The sequence below is a fragment of the Meleagris gallopavo genome, chromosome 19 (assembly GCF_905368555.1).
Source record: "Meleagris gallopavo chromosome 19, MGAL_WU_HG_1.1, whole genome shotgun sequence".
NCBI lineage: Eukaryota > Metazoa > Chordata > Aves > Galliformes > Phasianidae > Meleagris > Meleagris gallopavo.
The window spans coordinates 1,589,022-1,606,918 of record NC_139422.1 but is presented as its reverse complement, the minus strand read 5'-3'; the positions used below and the strand labels follow the sequence as shown (position 1 = coordinate 1,606,918).

At 46.8% G+C, this 17,897-nt stretch overlaps 1 protein-coding gene across 6 annotated transcripts in view; it reads right to left on the bottom strand.

Annotated features, from left to right (window-relative positions):
• The window catches only part of NSMF (NMDA receptor synaptonuclear signaling and neuronal migration factor), a 42,391-nt gene that overhangs the window by 16,384 nt on the left and 8,110 nt on the right, over window positions 1-17,897 (bottom strand). For 3 of the 6 annotated variants that reach the window (XM_085239544.1, XM_085239547.1, XM_085239550.1), the window contains 3 exons: window positions 8,579-9,058; window positions 4,752-4,827; window positions 2,108-2,176 (listed from right to left, as the gene is read on the bottom strand). In XM_085239544.1, the coding sequence (XP_085095670.1) occupies window positions 2,108-2,176; window positions 4,752-4,827; window positions 8,579-9,058 (625 nt within the window). The remainder of the gene's footprint in view (window positions 1-2,107; window positions 2,177-4,751; window positions 4,828-8,578; window positions 9,059-17,897) is intronic. The other 3 variants (XM_085239548.1, XM_085239546.1, XM_085239545.1) reach the window with 2 other exon arrangements.

Below are 17,897 nucleotides of genomic sequence, written 5' to 3'. Positions count from 1 at the left end.
ACCTTCAGGGCTTTTGGCATTTTGAAATCCGTTTTCTGGTTAAATGCTCATTCTCCCCTCCGGAGAGGAGCTTCTTCTGGAGGTGGGGACCAGTCTGCCAAAAACAGTGCTGCTCCCAGCTGGTCCTCTCCCATCAGTGAGGGCTGAAGGCAGCTCTCTGGATACATCCTCTAAAAACAGCTGTGAGTAGCTGCATGGAAAATTCAGGGCTACCCTCTCCATTAAGCATTTAGAGAATGGGACAAAGAACCTTTTCCTCCCCTCAGGTCTTCCAGACAAAGCACTTTGGAAAAGAGATCCATGTCTGGGACTACATCAACGTGGGCATCCTGCAGCCACCTGGATCCTCAGGCCCCCCTGTGCTGACATGTTAGCATGGGCTTTCACTGCCATTCAGGGACACCTGGGGAGCAGCAGTTTGCTCTGTGAGCAGCCATAAACCTGCCCAGTCGTCTTGCCTGGCTCCTACAATTGCACCTTGAAAGCCCAGTGTTACATGTTCACTACTAAGATCTCTTCATCAAAATCCAGAAAGCAGCCCTGAAGTCACAGCGATAAAATCTCCTTATTGCTCCCTATCCTGCAGCACCCCCTGCAGTGCTCCATCTCTTCTCTGAAGAGCAGCATCTTCGTTATCTCAGAGGTGACAGCGTTGGGATTACTGCAGTACATCGGTGCTCTGCAAACTCCTCCCCAGCTGGGATCAGCCACGGTTCATCAGACCACCGGGCACTGCCCTCCCTCAAGGCAGCACCTCCATACCAGCAGGTAGCAGTGCCATACAAACTCAGCTCACAGCACACCAGGCTGTGCGCTGCAGGGTTCTGCAATAACCACTGACCTTCCAAAACACCCAAGGCTGCAAAGGGCTGCTCAGCAAGCACCTGAAACTGGGATAGTGCTGGGATCCTCCTCGCTCCTCAGCGCTACCTGCCAGGCAATCCTTTCACACTGCCAGGGCCTGCTGCCATGGCCCAGCCAAAAACCCGCATCACCTTCATCAGCTCTGCAGTCCCACCTCCTCCCTACCACAGGGCAATGCAGGCAGCTCTGCTGTACAATCCTTCCTGGGTTCCTCAGGGCAGTCTGTCCCACGAGGCCGGTGTGACACCCGCAGTGCTGAGCGCTCAGCATCACCGAGGTGCACAGCTCCCACTCCTGCACCTGCAAGCTGTGTCAACAAGTCACTGTCTGACAGAGGCTCGTCTCTGTCTAACGAATTCTGAGGAATCTCTTTCCTTTTAAAGATACACTGTCTGTTTATTTACCACGTCTTCAGTTTTCATTTGCATTTGTCCTCATAATTGATGGAAAAAAAAAACAAAAAACACCTACTGATAAAGAAAATATCTTCCTGGCAATTTCCCCATTGTGAAAATCTGATGTTTTTCTCCCACTTTGTTTTGAACAGTGCTGAAGTAATCAAGGCAGTTTTTAGCCAATGACACAAATGCTGTGTTATCCTTCCTCACAAGCTGCCAAAACACACAAGTCTTGGCCACACTTCAAACAACAGAGTTGTTCTGATTACCCCAGTGACCAAGTGATGCGCCCTGCAAACCAGCAGAGGGAAACCAGGGCCCTTTGGTAATAACAGGACGAGGAACCAATCCTCTTTTCTCTCCTTTCTGTCCTTTAAAACAACGAGAAAAAAAAAATAACCACCAAACAAAAATAAAACAGGCTTCTGGATAATAGATACATTTATTTTCCTCATGCCTCACATTTTGGAGGTACCTAAGTAGGTGTAACAATAGCACATAAAGTTACTGTTCAGGTATTCAGCTAACCTCAAACAAATTCCAGATATTTAGGAAAGGGGTGGGGGAATTGCATTCTTAATTTTCAGCCTGAAACACAGGTCCCCCATTTTATATTGAGAAGCTTAAAAATAAACTTGACAGTGTTCCTTTACGAAGGATGAGCTATCCCAAGTCCCGAAGCATCGTTCACTTCCATATTTCCACCACAGGCACTGCTAGTGTCCCTACCAACAGCAACACAGACAGGGACAACCACGTTCAACATCATCAAGAGTCACTAATGACACTGTGAGGGCCCATGCAACGCCAGGCACGGTCACGGCTGCGGGAGAAAAGGGCCCTACCTCTGTATTACAGCTGCAGAATCATTCTCCCGTTTCCGTCTCTTCCTTTCTGCGTAGCCCCTGAATGCCCTGGGAAACCATTTTAAGCCATTAACCAACTCCACAGCTTTGAACTGGAGAGGACACAAGACGCAGACAGGAAAGCTCTCACCAGACAACAGAAAGAGACTGGGCTGCCTGAGGGAGACAGCTGGGCCTTGCAGGACTGTTTGAGAGCCAAGGGCTGGCCAACAGTCACCAAACCAAAGGTCCTCACTCTCTTGAGTAGATGGCTCCTAAAGAAAACATAGCAGTGGCCACAGAACTACCCAAAGAATAGGGGGTGGCAGCTGTCATCCCTGCTGCAGAGGAATGGACCTAGGAAACTGTAGACACAAAGCCTCTGTGCACCAGTTTCAAGAGGGACGAAAGCTTGCTAGCCTCAGTCCTGAAGGTGAGGATGGCTGCGGTGTGATCCATACAGGCACAGCAGGTGTAGCCATCTAACCTCTTCTCAGCTGACCAACAGTCATAGCACAGGGAAAGCATGAATGAATATGCTGGACAGGAGAGGAGAGGACAGTTTATTCCATACATCAACAGACAAAGAAATGAAAAATAGATTATACTTACGAGATGCTAGAGATTCCAGAAGATGCAAAGAAAAAGAGAAAGAAGAAGAATTCATTAATGCTCAGCCCTGCGCAGCATCCCGAGGGGATCCTCACTCCAGAAGGGACAAATATTTCTTGTTAGGTGGAAGGAAATCACTTTTTAAGTTAGTTCCAAGTGGCCAAACTGCAGCTTGACCGAGCTAAAACCTCCAAGGCAGTATCATCACATGGAACAAATTAATTCCTTGGGTCTCCATGCAGACCCAAAGAACACACAGGTGTAAAACTGACAACAGAATGCTGCCTGTCAGAATACAGCAGCAGCTCAGTGTGGGGTTATGGAGCAGGGAGGCCTTGTCCCCTGAGTACCCGTGACTTGTGAGATCAGCCCACACTGCCCACCCTGTGAAGGAAGCAAGTCCAGGGCTGAAAACTCTACAGCAGAAGCCAGGGGCTTCGGAACCTCCCAGCCAGCTCAAGGAGGTGTCCTGAACTCTTGGAGATGTTTCTGTGTGAATTCCAGCAGCTCAGACTTCCTAGAGATGTTATCTTAAAACAAGGGAGCTGTGCTCCTCATGGGTTTCCTTAGGGCATCATTCTCCAAACCTGCCTGACTTTGGTCTCCATTAGCTCCAAGCCCAGCACCCTGCCACAAACCACACACACACAGCAAAGTGACTGCAGGTAACAAGGGATGTGCCCACCAGCAAACAAAACGTGCTGGGTTTATGCATGGTCTGGTTTGCCAGATCAGAACTCTAAAACACCAATGTTCATAAAGAGCAAAGCAAAAATCCAGCAAATTGCCCTCAGACTGCTCACAGGCCCTGTCAGTCCAGTGCCAATGAGCATTAACCAGCTGAAGGTGCCACCAGACTTGCAGCTTCAGAGAGGAGTTAGAGAAACATGAGGGGGCTAAATAAGAGAAGCAGCACAAGGAGCTGCAGGCTGGCACCATGTAAATGCCCCCATTCTGTTCCCCAGGATGGGCAGCACTTCCAGCTGTGCTGGGGTATGTGAGGAGTGAAAGAGCATAAAGATAAGCTCTTTCTTCTAGGGGAGAGAGATTCCTTCTGTATTTCAGCAGCTACCCCTCTCCCCAGCACTGGATCCACCCTTCTCCACCTTATCAATGCAGATCTGATTCAGTCTGGGTTATCCCAAGATCAACCACCAGCTTCTTTTGGGCATCTGGGGAGGACAATGTCTGAGGGAAAGAGGTGGCAGAGAAACAGATTACAAAATGGAGACCAGGTTAAACAAGCAGAAATAAAGGCAGCAGCAGAGAGGAGGGTGACATGGATACAGGAGGAAGGACAAGAAGGTGGCAAGGCTGGAGAAAGACTTTAGAAAGCAGAACATCAACTCATCTTCCACACTGCCTGCCTTTCCTTCGCAGCCAGGTAGGAAATACCTGAAACTAGGAAGATGTCATACCCTGACAAGCTGGATACAACCTTGAAATGAGGCTTCATTTTCTCTCTTAAGTCCTTTGAGAAAAGCCTCTTCTCCACGCACAGCAGCCAGCAGCGCCAAATCCTGCATGCAGTGTAAAGGGAAAAACTATTCCTAAACCAGATCCTCTCATGCTTTGCAGATATTTACTGACACCCTCTTCAAACGACTGGAAAAACATTAAGCTGTAGGGCTACATCTCATAATGCAGAGATACATTTCCCTGGAGCAATGGATGGGGGGCAGGCCTGGATTAATATTCCCCCAGAGCAGTGGTTGCAGCAGAGGCAGTGGTGGAGGGTCTCAGCTGGCGTTCCCACAGCACCCCTGCTCTGCAGAGGCAGTCAGGAACAGTGTCACAGAGAAAATAAGGGAAGCAGAGGAGAATTGCATAGCCCAAGAACTTCTACGAGAGGGAATAGTAGGAAAGAGAAATAACGAGTGCAAAAAAGAATGAACGAGACACAAAGTGCCCTCTACCCCAAGCTGCAGTGTCAAATACACAACTCAATTTGCTCTGTGCTCTCACATATAGTTTGGAGTGGGCCACAAACTCGGAGATACACAACCAAACTTAAGGCAGTGGTTTCACTTACGCTTGCATAGTTGTAGTAGCAGTTTGAAAACTGAAGAGATTCTCTTTTGGGAACCAGGTTCGTATGGGGACATCATCTAGAAGAGAGAGAGCAAAAGCTGAGAATCCAGCAGGCAGAGCCACAATTCAGACAGCAAGACTTCCCAGCTCTCACTTAGCACTTTTCTTCAGCACCCTGCCCTGTATTAAATAAGACAGTCTCATCCTCTCACTTTATATGCATGCTACCACCAAGTGTTTTGTAAATTTGTACTAAGCCTGTCTGTCACACTGCTAATGAAGAATGAAAGCTCTCTCCTAAGCCCAAAGACTAGAATAATCCAGGAATTACATAAGAGACATTTGAACAAGAGAAAAAAAAAAAAATCGGGGGAAAAAAACATTTTTCATTCAAAGCGTTTTCGTCTCTGCCTTTTCCTTAGTACCATTAGCTTGAAATGTCCCATTCATCCAGCTCTTTTTGATATAGCACTCATCTTCCTCTATTCAGAGCTGCAAGGCAGAAATACACTTTCTTTTTCTCCCACTGATGCTTTCCCATACACTCTTGGTGACCCGGTCTGAGGAGTTTGTCTGGGTTTGGAAATCAAGCAGCACATGGACCGTGCAATCTGGTGATAACCACATTTATTTGGTCCCCTGTGTCTACAGACTGACCTGCCTGGACCAACTGCAGATTATTTCCCAATCCTGCTATATTAGCAATCACATCATCTTCATATAATGGCCACCAAGACAAAAACCAGGCAGCAAAACAAGTCACCAATTCTGTTTGTGGGACGGTGGTGACATGGAAGGAGGAACTTGGCCAAGAAGTAGCTCCCATTGAGAACTCTCAGGGTGAATTTGCTCAGGCAGAAATTGGAGGTATATTAAAAACCACTGCCATCAGACATGTGAGATCCCACAGGATGGGATCCCCAGGCTCTGGGGCTACCTGGCTCTTCATCTTGCTTCACTCTGAATTTGAGGCTTCCTTCCTTAACACCTTGCCACGTCTTGTTAACCATGTGTCCAGGTGCACACCCTCCAACTTTAAGATCATTATGAACTACAGCACCTTAGTCGTTAGCATTCTGGCATTACCAAGAGTATTTTGTGCACTCTCAATGGCCAAAATCCAATCAAATCCACAAAAAGCAGCTGCAATTACAGATGGGGGAAAAAAAAAAAAGCTAGATGCAAGTGGGAAGGCTTCCTTTGAAGTGGGACTCCTTAGAAGAAGTTACACAGAATGCTTCTCAGCAGACAGTTTAAGTTGAGGTTTGCATAAAGGCACCCTAAGGAAATAAATGTTTTAAATTAAGTCAGCATTCAAGAATGCTAAATACTTCTGAAGAAATTCCTCTGCCTGCTTTCCTCCAAAAAAACATAGATAAGCAATGTAAAATGGCTCAGAACATAAATGATTTATTTGCTCAAAGACTCGAACCCACTGAAGTGGTGGAGGAGATGAAGTTGTCTAAATTCTGGTTCAGCCAACAGTTCTGCACAGAATTCTCAGGAACTCCTCGTCCCAAAGGACTGATGATCTCTTATTACATGTCGTAGCTCTTAAGCCACCAGCTTTGATTTGAAGCAGAACTTCTGAGGAATGGTGCTAGGCATCATAAACTCAGCATCAAGTTTCATATTAAATTAAGCCAATCTGGCCCAACTGCCACGAGTGTTGGTTTGCAGCAGTAACATCTCACGTAAATCCAAACAGAGAAAGCAGCATTGTCAAATGAATTTCTGGGGAAATTAGTCTCTCTCTCAGCTCCGTTCATGTCTGCTCTGCTTTCTTTGCTGGTCATGCATGAAGGACATTCCGGGAAATACCTCCTGCAACTCGCCGTGCTTGTGCCACTCAGTTGTCATTTGTTTTTCCTGAGTAACAATGTGTGGATAGACAGAGTAAATGACACCGAGCTGCGAGAACCTGCAGTCTGTGGTGCAGTGCTATGGGGAGATCTGGTCTCAGGCACAGAGCTGCCACTCCTGCGAGCACTCAGAAGGTGCAGCAAGCCCAGGGGTGGCTGTGCCTGCATGTACAACGTGAAATACTCATAAAGGCAGGTTCAGCACCATCCACCTTGTTCCCATTTAAGTATCTTCTCTGATACATGCTTACTTTTAGAAAGGCAATCTCCCTTTCACATTAATAACCAGCCCTAATGAAAATTGCTTGGTTGGAAACACATATTCTGAGCCTAAGACTCAGAAACATGGCATGGTATTTGCTAGATCGTGGATTTTCCCAGCAAATAGAAAAGTTTAGCTTCAGCTCTTGGAGTTCAAACTCCTCCATGAAGCCTTCCTTTGGTCCTGCATCAAGCAACCTGTATCAAAGAATATGGTGCTGATATGTTCAGGAAAGCTCTCAACATAAATCCATCGATGTTAGGACAAGGAATATTCACCTTCTTCATTCGGAACACGTTATGAGGCTGCAGCTCATTCCCCAAAGTACCTCATCTCAACAAGAACGTACTCCCTGAGTTGTGATCTCTGTTCTGAACAGCTCAGACTGATGCTGTTTCCAGTCTGTTTCCAATCAAGATTCCTGGCTGTGTCATCACATGCAGAGCCATCTTCCTACCAGTAAAATGCACGCGATCGTAGAGCAGTAAATACAGGAAAACTCTTTTTCTCACTTAAGCAATAAAAATAAGAAAGTCTAAATAGTCCATGCAGTACCTAAGGTGAAGCCCAAAAATCACAGAGACCAAACAGAAAAACAATGATTAAAGTGGTGCACAGAAGTTAGCTGGACTGTAGGTGCTCTGCACATTTGATAATTTTTTTTTTCTTCTTCCTTCTTTAGTCACGTAATTGCAAGCATCCAAGTATGAAAATATGGTCCAGAGCCCAAACTTCCTTCAATTTTATCTGCAGTAAGTATCACCGTGAGTCTAGGAAAGAGACACAGTGTGATCTGCACAGACCTTATACTCTACCAGATTTCTTCTCAAGGGGAAAACCTTGACATCTCCTGGCTGGACACTCATCTCTAAAAGCCCTGATGAGTCTTTCCATAAGAAAATATAATAAAAAGAATTAAACAAATTAGGCCAGACTCTTTGCCACCCACATACAGAGCTGATAGACAAAGACAGACTGTTTTAGGTCATAATTTAAAGCACATAGATTGGGAGAAATATTTAATTAATTGCTAAGTTTTAAAACATGATCAGGATTTTTTTATGCAATTAAAACATGACGAGCCAAATTCCCTGAAAGCATTCAGCAAATGGATAGTGAGTGTGGGAGAAAGTCCAGTATTGTGTTATTTGCTAATATTTATGGCACGACTATGAGGTGGCACTACGTGCGGGACCTTGCTAGACTACTGCCAGCCACACAGACCAGCATTCTGGAGATACAACAGACTATGGAGCTGAGACTCTCTTTGAGCACCCCGACACATTCAAGAAAGATTTCACCTGCCTCAACCCCCAAGTGAGGCAAAGGAGAGTCCTATTCTGAATGGCCTCCTAGATGAGCAAAAATGTAGGTGTTTTGTCACAGCCCCTCCTCTCCTGCTCTTTCTTCAACAGAAAGAGAAACCCTAAGATGTAGATCCCCTAAGATGAACCAAGCCATCATGAAAACCACTCAGAGAAATAGGTTTGGATGAGGTGACCTAAAACGAGCTCCTCTTACTGCAAAAGCCCTGCTTTGGGATTCCCTTTATGTGGACACCAGTGCAAGGTGAAGCACTACAGGGCCCGACTCAAGGTACATGGCAACGACACCTCCATGCTGGAAAGAGACAGGTGCCACCCTTCACCCATGCTGATGAGTCCCTCTGCGCCCTTCCAGCACCCAGCACTTGCTCGTACTTACCAGACACTCGATCGACACTATACATCCTCTCCAGCCTTTTTCTGTGCCATCCAGTCTCACCGGATTGATGCGGCTCTAGGTCAAAGGAATGATGAGAAGGAGCAGCCAGCCGGGTGCAGTTTGGGCACTCCTTGGATCCCTGCCGGCTGCCAGGCCAGCCCTTGCAATGCCTGCTGACACCGTGAGAGCCACCAGCACCGTGCACGGGGTGGCCGTGGTGGCATTCCTCTTGGGCAGCCCCTTTCATCACCACCAGTTCCATACTTTCGTTCTCGTGGTCTGACAGCATCGGCCTCTCGCCGGAGATGGTGTAGACTCGTGGCTTCGGTCCCTCACTTGGCATCTTCTCTGTCTGCTCCTCAGAGAAGCTCCTCTCAAACTTGCCATCGGAGATGACGGAGAGCCTGCGCTTGTTCTGTGCTGCCTGCTGCATCTCGGGGGAGTCCTCCTGCCCGATGTAGGAGTCTGCTAACAGGTGATCTGAAACAAATTGCACACTTTACTGCTTAAAACCAAAGCACCTCAGGCACCGAAACATTCAGGAGGCTCTTTGTTACTGCTGTAGAAAGAGATACAGTAGACTTCCCCCAAAAGAAACTTCTACAACAGGAGCTCAAAACCGGTACCTCCAGCACCCAGATGTATGCCCAGACCTCCAGAACCAGAGATATTCTCACACATATCCAATATTTTAACTCATAGTGTCCAGCAAGCAAAAAATGAGGCAGCTCTTGGTGCACAGTCTGAAAAAGCTCATGTGCGGAGCAGCCCCTGTGCAGCTCTGCAGTGACTGCTTCAGTGGGTTTCCCACTCAAGGGCTGCTGAGCTGGGAAGGACTTGCAGGACAAGGAGCAGCACCAACTTCTGTAAGAAGTCACAAATGCTGAATGCTCTCTGTGCACCAATTTATCGTTGTTTTTTTTATATTAACTAAAAACAGCAAACCAACAGGTCATGGTTTTTTTTTTTCTTTTCTCATTTTCTGTTAATTGCTCTAATTGGAAATGAAAGCAATGCCAAAAGACTTCAGCCAACAGCTGCAGCCTGGCTCCCACTAACTCCACTCAGCAGCCTCACTTTGCACAGACAGCAATGGCACCGCATGCAGGGGCTGTCCGGAAGGAAAAAAAAACAGCTCCTTTTGTAGGATAGTGAGATCCAAAGGAGAGAGGCCCATCAGTGCAACTATATTTGGAGCCCACACACTGGATCAAGTGCCAGGAAATCTCAGCATTTCCATGGCAATTCCATGCATGAACCCAATAGCAGCTCCCACTCACCTGCTAATCCTTTTTTCAAGTGGCTGCTAATTACCTCTTACACTTCCCTTCAGATGGGAAGCAGCTAGGGGACTGCTAAAAAGGCTCAGCAGGGAACGCATTAGGCATGTGACTACTACCCCAGCAAAACAAAATCGTTAGTGTCCAGCACAGACAGCAGTGTTACAAACAGATGGAAAGCCTTTACTTCATGAGATATTTAAGGACCATTCTTCCTCTAGCTACTGACCTGGAAGGAATGGGCAGCACTCTGAGGTTTGGTTACCTTGTGGCTGGCCATGGAAAGATGAGGGAGGAGGAGATAACCTACCTCGTCCTCATCTGCTCTCAGTGTGCAACACAGACCCGACATTCTGCTTCCTATAAAGCGCTCCTGTGCTGCTCAGATAGGAGCTCTCCCAAGGTGAGGATGTACAGCATCAGCTTTTGAATGTGAAGCCCAGCCTGGACTGTGCCCATATCACCAAGGACTTCTCCTGCTGCTCCTACTGCAGCTGAGACTGAGCTGAATTTAGCTGGTACCAGAATGTGTCACACTTATCTCATTTTTCTGCTTGAGATACAACTTCCTCCGCTGTCACAGGGAGATAAGCACATCTCCAGCCACTCTGCTCCAGAAGTGACTGTCAGGATGCTTCGGGCTGACACGACTCAGCTCTGTCTCACTTGTCTCCTAGCAAAGTCTTACAGTCTCCAGACACAGCAGCTGGCAGCTGTGTGGGTCGCTGCTTCAGCTGACCAGAAGGAACCTATGGGAGCCCTAAAGGAAGATCTGTGCCCCCTCATCCCATAGCTGCTGATACCTTCCCAGATTTCACACGGAGTCCAAAACGTGTGCCTAAGTGTAGCGAGGCGCAGTGCACCTCACTGAGACCACCCCAGTGAACAAAAGGCAGGCAGTGGTCTCCTCACCCATTGCTCTGGGCACAGAAAGGAGGAGCAGGGTCACACAGACCACATGGGCCACCACCAGAACATTTTCAAGCCTACCATTCAAGTGGAAGAAGCTGCTCCAGCAGCTGCCATTCAGCAGCTTGGCCACAGAGCCCTGCCTGCTGCATGACACAGTGCCACTGAGCAGGCAGTGCAGTACGTGGCCACAGGCTCCAAAGTACCACCAATTACTTCTTAGCCCTGGAGGGGCAGCAGGACACCAAATTTATTCTCCAATGACTCAGATCCTCTCCAGCTCTACATCTAATTGTGCTGTAGAGAGGGCATGTCTTGGGAAAACACCGGCATATAGCTCTTTAGGATATGCCAAGACCTCTGCTGGATAACAGAGCCAAGGACATCAATTTTTAAAATTAAAAACAAAGGCCAGCTCTAGATACTTACCTCATCTTGTCAAACTTACTAATCTGTGCAGGCATCGTGACGCTACATATTTCTTAATGCACCACATAATAGTGGCTGACAGCTGCCTCCATTCCTCCTAAAATGAAGGAGGAACATGAGAGCAGAGACATGGGATTATGCACTTCATGCACAATCATGTGCTTCAAAAAAAATAAAGAATAAAAAATAAACAACTGTTTGAGTTCTGAGCTCTGGTATCCAAAGGCAAATGGTACTGGAAAAAGTCTGAGCCCTGAAGTCTTTTATTGAGGTTCCTACACCTCCTCTCACAGAGGGAACAAAGTGCCCACAGTACAGCAGCTCTGAAAATGCTGACAATTGCCTGTGCAGACAGATCGATTCCAATCTTAGTTTTGTAAGCACTGAGATCTGCTTGGGCTCCATAAAATGAACAGACATGTAAAAGGGATAAGGCAGGTTTTGAGTAAGAGTCAACAGAAATCACAGCAGCTTTACAGCTCTTGACTGGATGCATCTGACAGACAACCTGTCTAATCTAGTCTAAAGGACTTTCCTCCTACCTTACTTGCTCCTTTCTGGAGGTGTACTGACTTGTACTTATCCAGGAGTTTTCATGGTGAAAAGTCAGCCCCCACACCAGTAAGTCTCCTCTTCCTAACAACTGGATAATTATTTATTTTTAGTAATTTAGCATCTTCAGTGCCTGTATGTTGGAGAAGCAACTTCGTGTGCAAAGGTAATGTGAAGCTTTACTCAAGGCTTCTGGTTAATAAAGAATATATCTACAGAAATAAATCACTATGAAAGGATTAAAAAAAAATTTCAAACATTCTTCCTAACGGATTCTTGACCCCTGAATTGATCCTGCAGTCATTTCAGAGAGTTCCCAGCTATGCATTCATACACGCCAGCAGCCCAGAGATGTCATCAGGGAAAAGTGGAACAGGTTGCCCAAGGAGGCTGTGGATGCCCCATCCCTGCAGGCATTCAAGGCCAGGCTGGATGTGGCTCTGGGCAGCCTGGGCTGCTGGTTGGCGACCTGCACACAGCAGGAGGTTGAAATGAGATGACCAGTGTGGTCCTTTTCAACCCAGGCCATTCTAGGATACTACGATTCCCTCATCTATCCTTGCAGAGAACTGGATTCAGGTGCTGCCAGAGCACCAGAACTGTTTACACCTTGGCATTTAAGGCTGATAGTTTGTTCCTGCTAGGAAAGAAGTCCAGCTGGTCAAGAGATTGACGCTGAATGAAACCTGAGCCAGAGGGATGTCCAGTTCAGAGAGCTCAAACATTAACAGGGACTTATGCAGTGAGTGGAATTGCCTCCTGTGAGCCAGCTGAAGCAGCCTGCTGTTAGCACCCTCTGCCTGGCTGCAGCTGCTCTGCTTCCCTTCATTCTCATGTTGCTCTTTCTCCATCTTGCACACAGCATTGCCCAACACAGCCATTAGAGCACAGGTATCAAAGAGGACCACTGACAGCAACACTGATCTGTACCAGTTAACCAGCAATGCCTTGGGAGAGAAAGAATCCATATTTGTGGTGCATTTCGTTTCTGATCATTAGGCACTTAATTACAATACATTCCTGTGCATTCAGCAGCTATCTCAAGTGCAGTGCTCAGACCCAGGTAACTAATTGCTAATGGCTTCTGCATTTTCCTTCCCTCTTGCAGCATTTCTAGTGAAGAGGTAACACACTGGGATAAGCCTCAGCTGAGTGATGCCCATTCACAACAGTAGGGATCACCAACTCATGCCTGACGCAGACTGCCTTGTAGCCCCATAAGATGAGAAGTTTATAAATCAAGGCAGAATTACAGCCATAAGGCTTTTAAAAAAAGACCCAAATTTATTACTGCATTTAGCAGCCAAACTGATGATTAAAGCATCTTAGATTTAAAACCTCTGCTCCAGCACCAGAAACAAAGTAGCAAAGGGGAACCCAGATAAATCCCATTAAAAAAATGCATCTGTCACTTCAGAGAAGTGCATTTCAGAGCCAGTTTCCTCTTCCCTGCCCCACCTCAGCAAGACCTCTTTGCACCTGATGCTTCTTCAATTTTAAGTACCAACACGAAATAAAAGGACAGCCACTGAAGATAAAGGTACAGATGTAGGCTTTGCGTTACTGTTCCCACTAGGAGAAATGAAAGTGAAGTGTTTGTGGTCTTTCTGTGTTGTTTTTTTTAATTATTTTTTATTTCACACTGGTAGGAGTCCAGGTGACACCCTCAGTGAGGGAGCAGATGGGTGCCCTGCAAATGAAGAACAGTTTTCAAAGAGAAGGCTGAGCAGTTTCTCCTTCAGTTTCAGTTCTCATTCATCCCATACGCCTGCCACTGCCCAGGCCTCCTATGATACTGTCAGGTCATCTTCTCTTCCCAATGGGGCACAGAGAGAGCACCCTAGCTGCAACGCAAAGCTCCCCCCAGCACAAACCTAGGAAATTTATTCCAAATATTGAAGCGTGAGGCAAGGATATAGATAAAAAACGGAGATAGATCATTTTTTAAAAAGTCACAGAGGTGTTTTCACAGTTCAGTAGCTGCTGAGCAGCTCGTTAGAGGTGACAGGAGCAGCACCGCTGTGATGAGCACGGTGCTCACTATGGGGTCTCCAAGGCCTGACAAGTCAGCCCCACTGTCAGCTTAGCAGGCACTGAGCTACAGCTCCTGAAGAAGGCAACTCACAGAGAAAAGGCAAGGCCTGCTTCAGCAAGGGAGCAGCTCTGAGAAAACAAGAGGTCATTTGAATGTGACAGAATTGTTCCAATTAGACTTCTGAGCTACAAACTGCCAAAGATGCTGTTGGCATTGTACCTCACCATTACTCTCCCAACAACCTTTGCTGCCTGCAACATTTATGTGAGCAGACAAAACTGCTCCTGCGAGGCACACGACCCAACAGAGCAAAAGGCAGCTTCCACCACCACAGCATTCCCATGGTAACGCCCCAACCCACGCTCCTGCTCACTTCACACCCAGCACATTCTGCAGTGGGTTTGAGGACACCTCCACACCATACCTGTGCTGTTTGAGGCTTGGAAGCAGCCTGAAGCCCTGAGGTGAGATTCTGCTTTCCTTTGCTGGACTGAATCCAGGTTGCACAGAGATGCACTGGAACAGCTGGGCCAGACCCACTGCTGGGATCCACCCCAGGACAGGTAAGTCTCCGTGGAGAAAAGGCAGGCTGCTGCTTACCTTGAGTCAGTACCCACCTGCAGCTCCACAATCTGGACACTGGAGAACTGAAGGTCCCTTGGAGACCACGTGGTAGCTGCAGCCCCACAGCCCTGGCTTCATCAAAAGCCCAGCCCTCACAGCACTCCCCTGACCCAAAGCCATGCAAAGCTTTGTGCTGGAACTTCTCACGCTCACTGTGAGTTCCTAGCAGCACAAAAAACCTCCCTGCTGCATGGCAGCTACCTTCCACACACTCACACCCACTCCTCTGAAGCGAAAACTGCCAGGGTGCAAACACCAGCAGTTGTTTCAGTGAAGTGTGTGCACGTAGCACAGCAGCATCAGCCAACACTCTTTTCTCTTGCCAGCATTATCCATTGCTGTTTGCTTTGGGGAAGGTTGTGAGCTGTTCCTTTCTCATTACATCTTCATTGTTTCCACAGATGGCTGAAATGTCGCAGATGAATAAAGAGAAGAAGTGCAGATGACTTGTTTGAACTTAAAAATGAAGTTTATTCCATTTTCAGGTAATGATTAATTTTGGTCTGTGCTGATGCAGAGCGCTCCCAGTAGAATGCTGTTTTTGCTGATAACCACAGTGAACGTGAGTCAAGATCTGCCAGGCATCTCTGGCCCAAGGCCCACCATCACTGCAGCACTGAGCACACACTTTACCTGCTGGGATCTTCTCTTGTGCTTGAATCCCATCTCATGTACTGCCACTCCCCCCACGCAGGAGGAATATCTCAAGAACTTCACTTGCCATTGTTGTTCAACTTCATTGCCCCGAGTCCTGGGTGCCAACTTCTCATAGTTTCAGTATATGGGTATAAAGAAATCTAAACCTCAATGTGGGCTTCTGACAACTAAGATGGGAGATGGGGACTCTGGTAATCTCTAGAACTCTTCATCTCATGAGCATTGGTGAGACCCAGAGTCGTTATTTGTTAATACATTTTACTCTCTCCAGCCTTTTTACATTCACCTTTCACAACACTTCAATCCTCTTCCCTGTCTTTCTTCTCAGTCTGTCACAAGGGACACCCATTCCTCCTCTAAAGCCATTCCACAGACAGAATGGAAATATATCAGAAAGCTACAAGAGCCAGCAAGGACTTTACAACAGCCTTGTAGTTAGAATGAATGCTCAACGTGGGAGAGTGCTCTTCCTGGGAGCCTTCCCAGAGCTTCAGTCTGCACAAATTAACCAGCACCTAACATGGCCAGGAGAGGAGCAGGAGATGTCCTGGCACCTCAGCACCAGCTCCCTTAACAGATCCATGCTCTGTCAGCTACAGTAGAGCCCAACCCTCCTTTTTTGCCTAATTCCTCTGAATACTTTAAGGATCAGGAGGAAAAAAAAAAAAAAAAACCAACAACAACAACAAAAACTGAGCAATCCTAAGGGATCAAATCCAGCCTGATCCAAAAGGGAAACAAAGGGAAGAAAATGGGTATATTGCCACCCCTGCAGTAACCAGACAGAACAGTCAGAGAATACTGAGCCAAGCACCAAAAACGAGGTAAATGTTCCTCCTGAGTCACCCAGAGAAACCTCCTCCAGGATAAAGCACTGAAGACCTCCTAGGGCTAATTGCAATATTTCTGAAACCCGATGCTCTCAGGCCCCTACCAGGAATAATCAGAAACTGTAACCAACAAACACTCCTCCTCACCCTTCTGCTGCTACAGGTACACCCTGCAGCATCCTGCCACTCTCTTTACCTCCAAAGGACTTTAAAACAGTTTAGGCAGAATGAATGATCCTCAGAGAACAAAATACAGCAGAAATGAAGCAAGCTGAGGCAGCCTCTGCACACGTGGCGTCTCCATGCAGATGGAGGGTCTGCTGTGCCTGCCTGGGCAGTTACCAGGCAGCTCTACCCTTCTGCCTAGGAGCTGAATTAGCAGCTAAAGCAGCAGGAGAACAGATTCACACCTGGTCACAGACCTATCTCCTTCCATTCACATTTAGGGTACTGCCTTATTCCCAGCTGCAGTCTGCTGGCACTGCAGGGAGCATCCACACAAACACCTGGGGTTACTACAGCAGAAAGCAGACCTGTGTCACCAGATAAAGACACTCACAGTAAGAGCCCAGCTAGAAGCAGGCACACAGGCACAGGGGACTCAATTCTACAGCGTGCTGCACCAATACATGCAAGTGAGAATTTTACTACAGGATACCGGTGGGTGTGTGCAGCCACGACACTGCTTCTTCCCTGCTCCCTTCAGCCAAGCTGGTGAGTTGGAGCAGACTCAGCTACTCCTAGATCAGTGCTCCATCCTCAACTGATGTCAGAGACCCTTCATTTGTTCTGTAGGAGTCATCAGATCCAAGCTAACCACACAGCTCACATGCTCTGCTGAGCCAAAGGTGGAATGTTCAGGAACTCGTAAAGCAGTGCTGAGGTGCATGGGATTTCTGCAGGAAGAAAAGAGCTGATTGCTCTCATACTGCACAACTGGGACGAAGAAAAGGGAGACAGATCTTCTATGTCCAACATTTTTATAGGAGAGCAGCCATTCTCCCATAGTTAGTTACAAAGAAATGCTACGGACTGCTAACAACTGTATGCTGCAGAATTTCAGTAGATGACTTTAAAAGTATTTTTCCCCCTTTTCTATAAACATTCAGATTCATCTCTAGAGAGCTTTATTAATTTATTTCCCATTCAATGCTGAAGGATCTCAGAAAGGATTTTGGTATATTCATGTGAACCTCTCTCTGCTCAGTTCTTATCTATGGTAATTAAATTTACTTGGATCCAAATAGGAATTCCTGCTTTCCCTGCAGGAAAGGACAGAAACAGCTGCAAAAATAGCCTTGATAAAGGCTGCTTTTGCCATTCAGGGCCATCTCTGAAATCTGTCCAACCTTCACCTCCCCTCTGCCTCACCACGCAGACTCTCCATCTCAGCTGCTCTGAACCCCAGCCTTCTCCTACTCTCTTCTCCCTCCCTCACCACCACGGGTCATTCTTATACCAAATACTCTCAGTAAGTAATGTGTCACTGGAGTTTCTTAAGGCTGTAGGAAAAGAATATATATATCTCAAAGAAAACAGCAGTATATTGTCTTTAAGCTCTTCTACTCCCAAACTTAGCACAGTTCAGCCAAGGACAACTTGAAGGTCATCAGACATACACCAGTGTGACTGGGCTTGCTCTTTGAGTAAGAAACATTTTCTACTTGTACAGGTCTAAACAAACACATAGTTTACATGCGATGTAAACGTGACTCTACGTTGCATTCTATTTAATATGTTTATCCCCATGGAAGAGTTCAACACTACAGAACACCCTGCTATTTATCCACAGAAGACTTTCTGTGGAGTCTTCTGTAGCGAATTTAACATCCACAAAATGTTTTCTTTCCTCATAGAGAAGACACAGCCCTCTTAGATGCCCCCAGCCCATCGAACAGAACCCACCACAGGCTGACAGGGACAGTTTCTGTGTCTAAAAAATTAATACATTAGCTAGCACATGCTGGTGTCCTCAACCTGACAGGGCAAATTGCATTTTAACC